This window comes from Puccinia triticina, chromosome 2A (genome assembly GCF_026914185.1).
Source record: "Puccinia triticina chromosome 2A, complete sequence".
Taxonomy (NCBI): domain Eukaryota; kingdom Fungi; phylum Basidiomycota; class Pucciniomycetes; order Pucciniales; family Pucciniaceae; genus Puccinia; species Puccinia triticina.
Genome location: NC_070559.1, coordinates 6,155,399 through 6,170,171, shown reverse-complemented (window position 1 = coordinate 6,170,171; position 14,773 = coordinate 6,155,399). Strand labels below are relative to the sequence as shown.

The following is a 14,773-nucleotide window of genomic DNA, read 5'->3' as shown; positions in this document are numbered from 1 at the left end:
ATTTTTTTTATATTTGACTTTCGTCATTACTATATCTTTTCTAATTTCTGGCAAATAAAATGCAGGGCATCTTGACTATAATCTCATTCTTGGCTGTTTCTCAACTATCAAACGTGACTTCTCTTCCGACCAACAACAATTCAAAACTAAAAGATTTTCAAGGTCCCCCGCATTCAGCAACTGTGCTACAACTTTCGAGGCGCGGCTCCTTGACAGACGAAAAAACAGGCTTACTGGATCAAAAAACTCTCGACGCGCATCTTCGTTATGTGTGAGCCAAAAAGTGTTTCAAAAATCTCTACCACAGAAGCTGAAAATGATCTTTTGGGGATACTTAGTTTACGAAAGCAGGTTATTGGAGCCATGAATTATTATAAAAACACTGGAAATGTGTGAGTACTACCCACCGGGACAAGCTTATTGTCACCTGATATTTCAGAAACCTGATGCCTCTCCACCTCACCCCCCACCGTCTTACCAGCTTGTCTACATTCAACATGACACCGTTCCAACTCGAGGATATGTACCACTCTGGGTCGGTGCCACTGATAGTGTCCGATGCTGTAGAGGTTTCTGGTAAAGAAGATGACTCTGAGAAGCCACTCAGCTCACTCAGAGCTGTCAGTCAATCTGACATACCCGTTACCCAGTCTAAACCTCCGGCTCGAGGAACTACCATGCCCTTAGATAATTTGTGAGCAGTTGAACACTAGTAGTTATGATAAGATCGACTTCTGACTGTATTACTGGAATAAATTTTGGATTCACAGGGGCGAGAAGGATTTGATCTGGTTTGTTTCTCCGGTTCTCATCATGTGCGATTTTTTTCCCTGAGCCTAAGCAGTGTCAATTTTCCGGACCGCAGGGCGGCAACAGTACACGTTGGCAACCCGCCAAAGGCCTTTCTTGTCTCAGTAGATACGTGAGTTAGATCGTTCAGATTTGTGAATTTTATACATAGCTTATGATTCATCCGTGATTCCCCATCAAAGCGGTTCCTCGGACTTTTTTTTGGCCTCGAATAGATGTAAGTATTTTGCAAAATGGTTCAATTGATGCTTCTGTCTAATGATCATACGTCCTTAGGTCCACCTTCAGAATGTGCTAGCAAGAATATCTACGCACCCCAGCAGGTTAGACCTTAACTTTATTTGATTCTATGGGTGACAATGTAATTTAATACAAAAAACTGTTTAAATGTTCAGTCGTCGCATGCCCGACCAACCGAGAAATCTTATACCATTTCATTTGGAGATGGAAGCTCGGTTAAGGCTGATCTAATGATTGATACTGTTAGCATGGGTGGCTTCACGCTTCCGAACATTGGTGAGTTTATTTTGACCCGATGAAGAGTAGTACTTAGGAGCTGATAAAACAAATCACAGGGGTCGGTGCCGTAACTCAACTAAGCTCCCAATTCCAAAGCTCAACCGGCGACACCTCCGATGGGTAGGCATGTTTTCAAAAAAAATTCTCGGCACAGTGACTGACTAGGAACGGCTTCATAGACTCATGGGATTTGGTTTCCCAAGTCTTTCGCAAAGCAAGGCTACCCCATTCTTTACTGCGCTCACGAAAGCGAGCGGCCAGCAAGGCGTCATGGGCTCCCGATTTTCTCGTAAGAGTGACGTAGGTTCGGAGATCACGATAGGGGGTGTTAACCCTGCAGCATTTGTGGGACCGTAAGTGCCTTTTCTGAATCTGCCACAATTCCAATAAAAAGCTGAAATCGAACACTTTAGTTTTACCACCTTGAATGTCATGGCTATGGAAGGCCAGCCCCCTGCGTTTTGGGATGTTAGTCTTGATGGTGCCATCGTGAATGGACAGCGTCTAAAATTGTGAGCGCAGCTCACTATCCATAATTCATTGTTACCATTCTCAACTAATTCCCGATTACAAAGGTCGTCGGCGATTGCTACTATTGACACTGGTAAGTTTCAGATCGTTTTGCTTGCCTATGCATGAGCTGACACACCGAATATCATAGGAACCAGCGTGATAGGCGTGCCTCAGGATGACGCACGCGCGTAAGTTATCATCTTTTTCTTTCTTAAAAAAGCGATTGGTTGTGTTACTGACCCTGGCGCTTTGAGCTCATTTTAGGATATACGCTTCAGTCCCTGGAGCACTGCCATCGGGAGGTGGTCAATACACCTTTCCTTGTGCATCAATGCCCTTCGTCTCCATGGTTTTCGGTGGTCGTAGATTTGACATTAACCCAGCAGATAGTTCGTTATACCTGGTTATTTTCCGTCAATATCTCAAATACTTAATACTCATTTGGTTCTTTCATCTCCATCCTTCCTGTGAATTTATTTAGTGTCAATTGTAAGTTTTCTTCTTGATTTTTCACGTTTTTGGGGGCACCCAACCTTCTCACTGCGACAAAATAACTTGAAGCTCATCGAACCTTGATCCAATAGGGAAAAAATAAACAAGGACGATGTGTTGGCGGAATAATTGGTCTAGAAAAAAAGGGTGTATGGCTTGTTGGACAAGTGTAAGTCAAGCCCTTGTATATCCAAGATTTTAATGATTGCTGACACAACAATGATAGTTTTCTGAAGAATGTTTATACAGGTTAGCATATTTCGTCGTTCTCTCATTTGGCAAGTCTGGTCAGCTGACGAACTACCTCTGCAGTGTATGATCAAAGGAATTATACCGTTTCTTTCGCTGACCTCTCACATTAGGGACGTCGTTTTCACTTTCACCTAACCTACCCGCACCGTCTTTTCTGGACGGTCGGTTTACAAGTAAATAATGCAGAATCTTTAGTACTTTTGACACTATAGAATTTCTATAATTTTGGGTGGCATTTTTTTGGGCTGGTACTTAATTAATGATGGATTTTTTTTTCTTCGAATACGCATCAAGAGGACATTGCACTATTAATCACTTTATCATTATCATTTCCCCCCCCTCAAGTTTGTAATAGACTCACAGCTCTTATTTCTTTGTTCAGAATGTCCATGTAATGCAAAGATGCGAGAGCAATAGGGTCACACACATGAAACATACAAGCCACAAAGATTTGACCGTGACTCTTATAAAAAATTACGCGCCTGATGGGAATTCAACAAGAATTGCAGATATACTGAGTGTCAATCCCACGCACTCCATGCATACGAGCTGTTTTGCTAGAGGTGTGCACCTGCAAAAGAGGTGCTCGCTTGAATGGTGAAGCTCTGGCAACCATATATACCTGTGACACTGACATTTGCAGTTTGACAACGTGGTGTCTGTTTATCTAGATTCCGTATGTTCGTATACAGCAACAACTTCTTCAAAAACCTTTCGACAGATTTTGGTGTTCTTTGGGGGTTTTCAAGAAGAATAAAATAAAGTACAAGATTTAAAGGTGAAAGACGGAGTGGGGATGGTAATCGGCAGAAAACCAGAGAGGAGCTCTGACTGTTCGGGTTTCATATTTTAAATATTTCTTTGGGGTGAGTTGGCTTAAAATTGGAGTTTGTTTTTTTCTCTTAGGACATGTGATGTTTTGAAGGAGGTCCGATCAGCGCAAGAGCAAGGTACAAAACAGCGGAGGATAGAGAAAGCATAAAGAAAATAAAGGGTGACCAAGCTTGAATAGGTTAGCCGAAGCTCATCATTGGAATGTAGGAGGACGTTTAATTTGGCAAGTCATAGTTTTGGGTGCCTTGTATTTTTGGGCTACGGAGCATGGCACGGAAGGACAGGTTGAAAGCGGAGGGGATTGGAACACCATGGGAATACGTATATAAAACATTAAGACTACGTGATCGACAACAAGAATCGAGAATATGTATACATACATATGATATGTGTGTATATATCAGAAAGACCTTAGGAGGAGGAAGAATCGGACCGGAACTTCGAACCAAGCGAGGCACTTAAGGATTGGAGTATCTAAGATGGGTATCTGTCCAGTTGAATAAAATTAGCGATCAACATAGGAGTTTTGTAACGAAAACCGCAGGGTAGTGCCAGTGAGAAGTTTGGGCGCGCGGAAAGAGCGAGCGACATACTTTGTCTGATAATCTTTTTCTCTCTTAAATAACAATACGTGAGGTTCAGGTGCTAAAGATGCGGACAAACGAAACCCGAGGCGGAGGGGGGTAAGATGGGTGTCAATAAGATTCGCAAGCATACAGATAAGTGACGCGAAGAAAGTTGACGAGAATGAACGCGGAAAGCTAACCGTGACGCATGTAATGCTCCCATCCCGGACTTTGGCGGATACCTAATCCTCGCCATTCTTCTTCGAGAGCCAAGCGATCGGTCGGTAGGTACTTGACCAGCTACTCGTACACACGTGAAAAACAAAAAATGTTGGATGAGCTTCGGCATGAGCAGACGAGGAAAGGAGCGAAGACGGAAGGGAAAGTGAAGCGACTGACCTGTTTGGGCAAAATCACGTGTCTATACTCCCAAAAATCGTCGGAATACCGGGCCGAGTAGAAAATCTGTTCATGGTACTGCAACAGACCGAATGCAAGTTATAGGTTAGAAGGATAACGCCAATAAACAGTTATGTGTGCGGATTGATCGAGCAGCCGATGTGAGAAGGGGCTGTGTTGGTAGAGCAAGTCTTAGCTGAAGACGCGAGAGATTGCGATTATCGGAATCTGGTACGAGTTTCACGTCTATAATATGGATTGAGGCAAATGATAGAAGAATGCGCCAGTCCAGTCCTGTTTTCCCCCCCCGATAGCTTTTGAAATTCTTGTCTTTTTGGGACAGTGACCAAAAAAGGAAGAAAGGAGGATGCGCAGGGAGGTAGATAGATGGAGACGACCGACTGACTTTCTCGATGTCTCTTCGCTTCTGCTCCGCGTTGACTGAGGCAGAATTATTCGTCCTCTTGCTGGTCATGATGACGATAGATCTAGGGGCGAGGACCAGGTGGGCTGACGTTCAGCGGGTGGGGAAAGATATGTAGAGTCTCGAAGAATGGGGTACGGGTTGGGTTGGGTTGGGTTGGGTTGGGTTGGGTTGGGGGTTGCGGCGGGTTGTGGGTGGAGGGTGGGGAGAGGTTGTGTGTAGCGCGCGCTGTTTTTTGGGCTGGAGAGTCCCGGCAGCGGCAGAGTGGCTGTGAGTGGAGATCACGCTCTCGGCTGAGCCAGTGTCCGTCGCTAGCAGCTGCCAAGTTCCACTAATGATAACCAACCCCCGCTAAAATCCACCCTGTCCATCCACCACATCCTCACCAACACTCTGCTTTCGCCGCCTCCAGTCCAGACTCCACTCTCCAGGCCGCCTGGCCGCCTCCAGCAGCTTCCCCCCGATCTGTTTCTCCACTCTGGGCAAATTTCATACTCGATTCGGGGCGCATTAGAGCGCATTATGCGCACAATTAAATTCAATTTAAATATGTGTTTATATTGAATTGAAAACAACAATACACCGCGAAAAAATACCTGCATGTATAAAGCACCTGTTTGGATAGCTTCTGTACAATTTAACAGGCTGAGTCCCACCCCCGATTCATCATGCTCAACCTCCAGCTCAGCTTTCCGGGATCAGCTGCACATCATGGAAGGATAAGAAAAATCCCCCGGTCCGCTGCACAACGGATTTCGTCACCCACCCACACAGCCCCACACACACACACACAGTACACTTGCATCCGGCTTCGATAAGTCCTACATTCAGGGTCGGGGAGACTCGGAACGTAATACGTAACGGAGCAGATCGAACCGGCACGAGGACGAGCTCGGCAGGGCACGGCGACAATTCAGACTATTTTATTTCGACTGAACCGGCCATTTTCCCCTCCGGGGTCCGCTCCCTGTGAGTGTGCCCTGCTCTTCGATTGACAGCCCACAGAAACAAATTACATAGAAGGAAATTGATTGAAGATTTGCATTCATACTGTGTATTTATCTCGTTGGTATTGATTTCAACTGCGATCCGATTGACATCATTTGTGCATATGATTGTACGCACATGCATATACAGAGCCTGCTCTTGTGGTGCGTCATGAGCCGATCGTCATCGGGTGTTTAAGCTGCCACTTTAATTGGCCCTTCGAACTTGTTTAAACTGCAATCTCACAAAATCCCACTTAGTCTATCGGCGCGATAGGGCGTGATGCCCCTAATGAAGAGGTTTCGTTTGCGGTGCAGACCAGTACCTGAGTGGAGGACTTCCCGTCAACATTGAATAAATCTGGAATTTGGAACTGTGATCACTTTGGTGAGCTTTGGGGACCTAGATTTCCCTGCAAGATCTAAGGCCTTGTTTGGAGCCAATGTAATGTGTATTGTTGTGACATCTGATCAAGTTTTGGTGGGCCTTATCAGATGTCAGGCAAAAAAACTCCGCTGGAGACCCAAGACCCATGAAACTTCTGGATCAAAGACTTTCTTGGTGGCATTTCACAGATGGATTGGGTGACTTCCCATCAAGATCTGAGGGCCTGCAAGAAGTGATCTGGACTCCTGGAGCACCAAAAGTTATATTTCCCTGCAAAAATCTAGATTTTTTGGGTCTATATCAACAACTGCAAGGGTCCCAGATGTGACAGGAAGTCATCCCAAGAGCTGAGGACCTTCCAGAAGTGGTCTGGAGCCCCCAAAGCTAGATTTCCCTGCAACAATTTAGACACTTTGGGGCTCTACTCACAACTGTGAGGGTCTCAGATGCAACAGGGAGTCATCCTTTTTCTTGATGGGCCTTTTTGGTCAGCAATGAGATGGGGCAAACACTTCTGAAACCATCAAAACAAACATCATCAAATTGGGGGCTTGCCATCCTGGCCTGTTATTTCCAATTTATGCATAACTACCAGCAGAGGGGAGAATCCCACTTATTCAGTTATGCATTTTATGTTATTCTAGCTTCTGTGTTGTAGCCAGTTATTGATAATGTCGCTTTTCTTTATTTACATTTAACTGTAGGTTTATAAGTTTCATTGTCATGGTGGCTTGTGCTGCATATATATATAGCCCGCTGACAGTACTAGTCAGTCGGAGATCAAATGAGAAATAGCCTCACCTTTTTTTCTTCTTAGTGTTACACTCATCTCCAGCAGTATTAGTCAGGAAGGCAGATCTTTCCTTGGCACAGCTTACATTAGTACTAGTGCAGTTAACCGTTTCCCCTCCAAGCTCTATTCACCCCTTTGATTAGTCCCACAACAAGAATACAACACTAAAATCTTATCACCTAGGATTGGAAACTCAATGGTGTATGATTTTTCCTTTAGGCCCCGTTTGGCCGCGCGATGTAATATGATAAATCGGGCAATTTATAACGGGGGGCACCCGGGGTATCACACCTGTTTATTTGGTGTTTGGGGCTGCCAATGATATTGTAAAATGCATTACCCCACATCACCGAAAAAATATCACCCCCACCATTTTGGAAATAGAGGTCAGGACCTCTATTTCCGGGTGATATATCGGTGACTACATATGTACTCACCCCCCAGTCATCAAGCTGCACCTCTTGATGACCGATCATCTGGTCATCAAGAAGAACACAACCTCTTGATGACTGGTCAACCAATCATCAAAGAGGACACAACCTCTGGATGACTGGTTGGACCGGCCATCCAGACACAACCTCTGGATGACCGTTCTGACCGGTTCAACCGGTCATTGAAGAGGACACACCCTCTTGATGACCGGCCAACCGGTCATTGAAGAGGACAGACCCTCTTGATGATTGGTCAACCGGTCATCAAAGAGGACATAACCTTGGGAGTCTGGTTGACCGGTCATCGAGAGGGTGTGTCCTCTTCGATGGCCAGTCAACTGCTTCACCTCTTGATGACCAGTCAACAGGTCATCGAGAGGTTGTGTCCTCATGACCAGTTGACCGGTCATCAAGAGGAGTTCAGCTCTTGATGAACGGTCAACCGGTCATCAGGAGCTGAAGCCCTCTGGACGACCGGTTCAACCAATCATCAGGAGCTAGATGACCGGTTCGACCGGCCATCCAGAGGAGTTCAGCTCTTGATGACCGGGTGATCGGACATTGAGAGGTGGGCTCCTCTCGATGACCGGATGATTGAGAGGAGTTCAGCTCTCTCGATGTCCGGTTGACCGGTCATCGAGAGGAGTTTAGCTCTCTCAATGTCCGGTCAACCGGTCATCAAGAGGAGTTCAGCTCTCTCAATGTCCGGTTGACCGGTCATCAAGAGGAGTTCAGCTCTCTCGATGTCCGGTTGACCGGTCATTGAGAGGAGTTCACCTCTCTCGATGTCCGTTTGACTGGTCATTGAGAGGAGTTCATCTCTCGATGTCCGATCAACCGGACATTGAGAGAGGTGAACATTCTTGATGGACCAAGAGACGTTCCTGATGGACCGTTCATCAAAGAGGAGTTCAGCTCTTGATGACCGATTAACCGGTCATCAAGAGCTGAATTCCTCTGGATGGCCGGTCAGAGCTGAACGCTCTTGATGGACCGTTCATCAAAGAGGACTTGACCTCTTGATGACCAATCAACCAGTCATCAAGAGGTGAACTCCTCTGGATGGCCGGCCGAACCGTTCATCCAGAGGTTAGGTCCTCTTTGATGACCGGTTGACCGGTCATTGAGAGGTGAAGTCCTTTTTGATGACCAGATGACCGGTCATCAAGAGGGTGTCACTCCTCCGGATAACCAGTTGAACAGGTCATCAAGATGTGTACTAGGTGTGTGTACATGTATGATACTGTCTGCTCTCCAAACAGCCTGTTATAAATGGACTCCAACATTATTCTGGAGTGGATGTGCCAAACAGCCATGTTATAAATCTAATCATTTCTTGATTGGCTTTATTACAGTTGGATTGCACATTGGGTGGTATGTATATTATGATGCAATTTATCATATCACACTGGGCGTCCAAACGGGGCCTTAAGTTTTTGTTGTTTTGTTTTAGGACCTGTACCACAGGGCATGAAATTTGAAATATTTCAAATTTGTTTCTCCCAAAACTTCTTGGAAGTAAAACTAACCCTGGCCAAAATGTAGTTTTGAGCCCAAATGTGAAGAATTTCAACAATTGAACCCTCCTCTAGTTTTTACTTTTTGTGTAGAGGGCAAAAAAAGTGAGATTTTTTCAAAATTGAAGCCCATGGTACAGGCCCTTACTATAAAAGCTGACTGCTCTGTTTATGAAACTTAGGGCAGAAAACCCGTCAAAATAAGGGTTTTGGGCCCTAGTACTATAACTGTACTGATATAAAGACTGGTAATTTAAGTTACCAAGCTTGTTATGTGGCTAATATGGCCACTACAAGGGTTTTAACACTGTGTAACAGAGGAGGAATTAATTATGTAATTATTAATTACAGGGAATTGATTTGGCGTAAAAGTAGGTGGTAAGCGCTTAAACTGATTGGCTGCTTGACAGAGGCGGTGGTCTTACGGCAACTACTTATAAGGATAAAGCTTTAAATATGCTAATAAGGGATTTTTGATGATTTAAAGGGTTTAATCCAGCCAATTTTACGTGCTGGGGATGGTTTATAAGGAAAAGTGGCTACAAATGTAGCAAAGGAGAATATTCACAGCAAACTTACAGTTTATGGGCGGTGAATGGTCTGGGGGATCTTTTCCTGAGGGCCAAATAGACCTCTATTTATAGAGGGGACTTCAGTGGGCGTAAACACTGAGTCCTTTTCTCCCTATGGGAGTATTCAGGGGTGTAGCCGTGAAAAGGGCTTGGCTGTGGGTAATTTAATTGTATTGTAATAGACTAATTTCCCTGACCCTGTCACATGACATGTTTATAACCAATTGTCATGTGAAAGACCTTCAGTAGAAGTCTACATAATACTTGTGAGATTAAGGACCCAGGCCCGCAGCAACCTACAAGGAAGCTTGCGCGGTTACAGCCAAACCTAGACCCAGACCCCCAGCAACCTTTAAGGAAGCTGGCGCGGCTAGAAGCAAACCAAGACCCAGCTGCGCAAAGAGGTAAGCCCCCTCTGCAGTCCAGACCTAACCCTTTCTCTAGCTGACGAGCTCCGCTCAATCACTTGCAGATGCGGCAACCACATCGGGAACCGTAACGGGAAGGTTAGAGTTAAACTCAGCGTCTAAGTACGTACACCGAGGAGAGTTAAAAGTAGGAGCACCAGCTGACTCACTTAACTCTTGTAGAACCCTTGCAGACCGCATCGGCAACCAGAACAGCCAGAACCAACAATCTCTGCTTGACAGGATTGCATTAACCGCCACCCAAGGTGAGTAGACCTTCCTCTTCAAGGATAGGTAGAAACAGATTGTAAGACTGACTGTGTACAAACTATGTTTAACCAGCAGATACCGACTCAGCTCACGCGTACAGACAGGAGAAAACCAGGCTCCTTAGATAGCCGCTTCTTGTATCGGTGAGCCCGGTAAAAAGACTAGACCAGAAGCGAAGCCAAGATCTAGAGCTGACAAAGATGTTCTCCTAGAAGCACCTTTGTCAGTCTTGAGCATTTATTGTCGCCGCTTCAGCACTCAGAAGCAACTAAGAAGAATTCCACCGAAGCCAGGCACCACCTTGCTCTGCTTTCAGGTAAAGGGCATTCTTCCTCAGCCCCATTTTCTTTTTCCTTAATTTATGAAGTTGTATATACAGATGAATTAAGCCAAAGAAAACCTTTCAGTTGCTCCAACTCTTTCAGATTTACAGTCTCGACCAATACTCTTTTGACTACCTCAACAAAGCAACTGAAAGCAGACCAAGATGGCCAACACTTGCACGCAAAGCTCAGCTAGCACGGACAAGACATTGCAGACCACCAAAAGCAACGCATATAGTCCAGACAAGGACCACGACAACGTGCCAAAGTTCAATGGCTCTAATTTCCCACTCTGGGAAAGGAAAATCAAAATGCACCTTCGCCCTCGCCATCTAGAGACCTACATCGAAAAGCCGATGTCCAAAGACCCCGATGACGACAAGCTACAAGGAGCATTAAGAACTTGCAGCATACTCAGTGAAGCCATTTCCAACGCGATCTTTACGGGCGTTATCAACGATGATAATGAGCAGGACCCTTACCAGATCTGGACCAACATCAAAACCATCTACGCCTCCGACTCGCTCCTCTCGGTATTCCAAGTATGGAATAAATGGTTAGATATCCAATTCAACAAAGATATGAACACATATATCACCGAAATGGAAGAGAGCCTAGCCGAGTTTAGCTCTCTCGGCCTGAAAGTTCCAGACGTTCTGGTCGGATGCGGCATTGTTGGTAAAATTACTAAGAAACAACCAATGCTTATGCAAGCGCTCTTCGCGGATCTCAAAGCACTCGCAAAACCCAAGGAGATTATAGCAAAACTCCGCAATATCGGAAGGCACGAGACAGCCACTAAGCGGAAATTTGTAGAAGATACCGACCAACCGCAGACCGCTCTTGCCACTGGCACCGGCCACAAACCGAGGAAGCCAGGAGGACCCACCATCAGATGTAGTGGCGGCAAGCACAACCCCAGGACAACAACTCACACCGAAGAGACATGTTGGACAATCCATCCCACCACCAGACCTCCAGATAAACCGCTCCAGGACTGAGAAAGGCCCTTGAAGCGTCAGCGTAACTCCTATCACACCACCGCTGACGATGGGGAGGAGGAAGCCCACCACACAATTGTCAAGCCCTCTTTCACTTATAATACAACCACCTCAACCTCTGGACTATTTACTATCCTCGATTCTGGAGCCAGCAACCATATGCTTAACTCACTGGAATATTTCTCAGAAACAACTCCCGTCAACGTCGCCATAGTCACCAGTAGCGGCAAATCCAAACTGGTCGCCGTAGCAAAAGGAACGGCCCACATCTCATTGCCAACAGGACAGACTATAACTTTACGGGAAGCACTGTTTGTTCCAGACCTTACCAGGAATCTAGTTTCAATGGTTCAACTCCTTGACCGCAAAGCCTCCATCTACGAGAAGAGCGGAGCTTTTGAAGTCACAATAGACAACGGGCAGCCTTTTCGTGTCAACGTCAAAAATGACCTACTAGAGCTTATAGGAGCCTCCCCACCGCTGCACTTGGTAACCAACCTGAACACCGTTGTGGCTCCGCAATTATCGGACTTCCAGAAATGGCACAACCGGCTTGGCCACGCAAGCTCCGGTAGAATCCGCCAAGTTGTCCCGGACAACCTGTCCTTGGCCAAAACGACCGCTTGCACCGCCTGTATGCAAGGCAAGCTCACGCGACGCCCGTGCAACGGCCACTTCAAGGAAGCTGAAGCCCCACTCAGCGTTGTACACACCGATCTCGTCGGACCAATATTGCCTCCCACGAACGGAGGAGCGCGATACTTCCTAACTCTTGTCGGCCAATTCACGGGATACATCCACACGGTGTGGTGGTCTAAATGGTAGTCAGCTTCAGATCCAAACTTCAAGATTAATCCTCAAGACCTCAAGACTTCCAATCTCTCAAGATTCACTCTGCAATACTCAAGACTCAGAGTTCATCTCCACCTCTCCTCATTTTCACCTCCTCAATTCTTTTCCCTTCTCTCCTACTCCTTTCCCTTTCTTGGTCCTAACACAGCTTGTGCTGTGGGTTTTATTCCTTGTCTTTGGTTTCTGATCTATTTCTTTTATTTTTCTGTTTGGTTTGTGTCATGTCTCTCTCATTTCCTATGCTGTGGTTTTCCCATTTTTCTACTCTATTTCTATCCTTCTGAGCTCTGTTGTGCTGTTCTGTTTTGATTCTGTTTTCTGTTTCCTTTTGTGTTCTTGTCTATTTGTGTTGTGTTGTGTGCGCGCGCACGGCGCGCAAGGAGATGATGAAATGTATGTGACATGTTGTCTCCCTGAGTTCAAGTTCGCAGAACTTGGAGGAGGGGAGCGGCATGGCATTCTGATCCGCCATCAAATCTTATTGATCTCCAGAGTCCAGAGTCCGAGTCCAAGAATCCCCTTCCCTTTGACAAATCCCTCAACCATCTCAGAATCCTCAACAAAACCGCCGTCGAGAATCCAATCCTCGGCGAACTCTCAAAACCACCCAACCACAAGCTATCAATTCGAATCCGCACGACTCCTTCTGGACCAATCCGAGAGGGCAGCCACCAGGCACCTTTTTCCCCTCCCAGCGCTGCCGCCGGCCTAGCACCGGACGGAGCTCCATAACGGTTATCCTCAAGGAGAAGAGTCAATCCACCCAGGCTATTATCGAATTCCGGATCTTTTTCAAGAAACAAACTGGTTTCGAGATGAAAAAACTGATCTCCGACGGTGGTGGCGAATTCGTCAACGGGACGCTCAATGAAAACCTGAAGAGCGCAGGAATAAAGCACAATATAGCGCCGGCGTACACACCACAGAACAACGGCATAGCTGAGAGAGCCAACCAAACCGTTATTGACATGACAAGGTGCCTCATGATGCAAGCAAATCTTGCACCAGAATGGTGGGCCGAGGCAGTCAGCACAGCAACGGCAACAACAAACTGTCTCCCTTCTCTGGCCAAAGGCCGCTCCTCTCCGATTGAACTAATGTTCAAGCTGAAGCCCAAAATTAACTTCTTCCGCCCATTCGGATGCCGGGTGTGGATAGTCAAACCAAAGCCAAAGAGGGAAACAAAATTCTCCTCCATTTCCTGGGAGGGGATTCTACTCGGATACGACAACGATTTCTCCTCCTATCGAGTCTACCGCATTGAGGATCGAGCCGTTGTCACCGCTAAGCACCTGCAATTCGACAAGACCACATTCCCAGATTGCCCAGCCTTGAGTAAGAGCCACACCGCTCTTGGCTTGAACAAGCTGCCGAGTTTTACAGGTGACGAGCCGCTGCCCTTCAGCGAAGAAGAATCGCTCCAGGCAGACCAGGAGGAGATTGAGAAGCAGCTTGACAAGGAAGAAAGCGATATCAACCACATCATTCACGACCTTCGGTCTAATTGAGCCCCGTCGGAACCGGACCAGGCTCCAGCAGTCTCCACCCAACCACCTCCTATGCGTCGCTATGTATGGACAACGGCCCCACTGGCCAACGAGATCTCCAGCGCAATTGATTCGGCAAATATTGTCACAGGCAAGAGGACCAGACAAGCCTACCTCATTGAAATCGAAATCGATCCCAAAACTCATCTGCAGGCAATGAACAGCAAGGATCGGGATGAGTGGATCCAGGCCAAACTGAAAGAAATAGCCAACATGCTCAAGCACGAGGTCTGGGTAGTTCGACCTAGGCGAGGGGACAACGAGCCCATCCCATCAACATGGGCGTACCGCCGCAAGCTTGGCCCAGACAACGAGATTCTAGAGTTCAAGGCCCGCATTTGCGCGCAGGGCTTCCGCCAAGTCTACGGAAGGAACTTCAATGCCATCTATGCTCCCACCGGTAAAGCCGCGTCTCTTCGATTACTCATCTCATTCGCTGTCAACAAGGGTCTGCTCATACACCAGTTAGACGTCCGGAGCACTTTCCTAACGTGTCCGCTGCAAGACACGGTGACACTACTTCCGCCAAAGGGCTACGACTGCCCACCAAACTCGGTCTTGGAACTCAAGAAAGCCATTTACGGCTTGCGCCAGGCGCCTACAGTATGGTACAAGAGGCTCACGGCGTACTTGCAACACAGGATACTCAAGCCAAGCTACCATTGTAACTCCACATGAATGCAGAAGTGCCTTTGTTGGCACAGTCACTGTGCAAGGTGCACAGTGACTGTGCATTGAAGCTTGGGTTGAGTCAAACCTTGAGTAAGGCTGGTGTAACACCACAAGCTTCCTCAGAGTTGCCGCATGTCAACTGCTCACAGTTGACACAGATATCTGAAATCACTGCAAAAAAAACTAAGTCAGATCCGTGCGTGTT

General features: G+C 46.6%; 2 protein-coding genes across 2 annotated transcripts; one reads left to right on the top strand and one right to left on the bottom strand.

Moving 5' to 3' along the window:
* Positions 1-59: 59 nt before the first annotated feature.
* On the top strand, positions 60-2,418 carry PtA15_2A660 (uncharacterized protein; the record flags this gene model as incomplete). Its single annotated transcript, XM_053166703.1, has 12 exons — positions 60-271; positions 339-392; positions 482-694; positions 771-791; positions 866-922; positions 1,533-1,682; positions 1,743-1,841; positions 1,905-1,933; positions 1,991-2,030; positions 2,107-2,231; positions 2,324-2,331; positions 2,404-2,418. The coding sequence occupies 12 exons, from the start codon at positions 60-62 to the stop codon at positions 2,416-2,418; spliced, it is 1,023 nt and encodes a 340-aa protein (XP_053017898.1).
* Positions 2,419-3,894: 1,476 nt separating this feature from the next.
* On the bottom strand, positions 3,895-4,860 carry PtA15_2A659 (uncharacterized protein; the record flags this gene model as incomplete). Its single annotated transcript, XM_053166701.1, has 5 exons — positions 3,895-3,907; positions 4,014-4,065; positions 4,187-4,286; positions 4,386-4,463; positions 4,792-4,860. The coding sequence occupies 5 exons, from the start codon at positions 4,858-4,860 to the stop codon at positions 3,895-3,897; spliced, it is 312 nt and encodes a 103-aa protein (XP_053017897.1).
* Between the last annotated feature and the right edge of the window lie 9,913 nt (positions 4,861-14,773).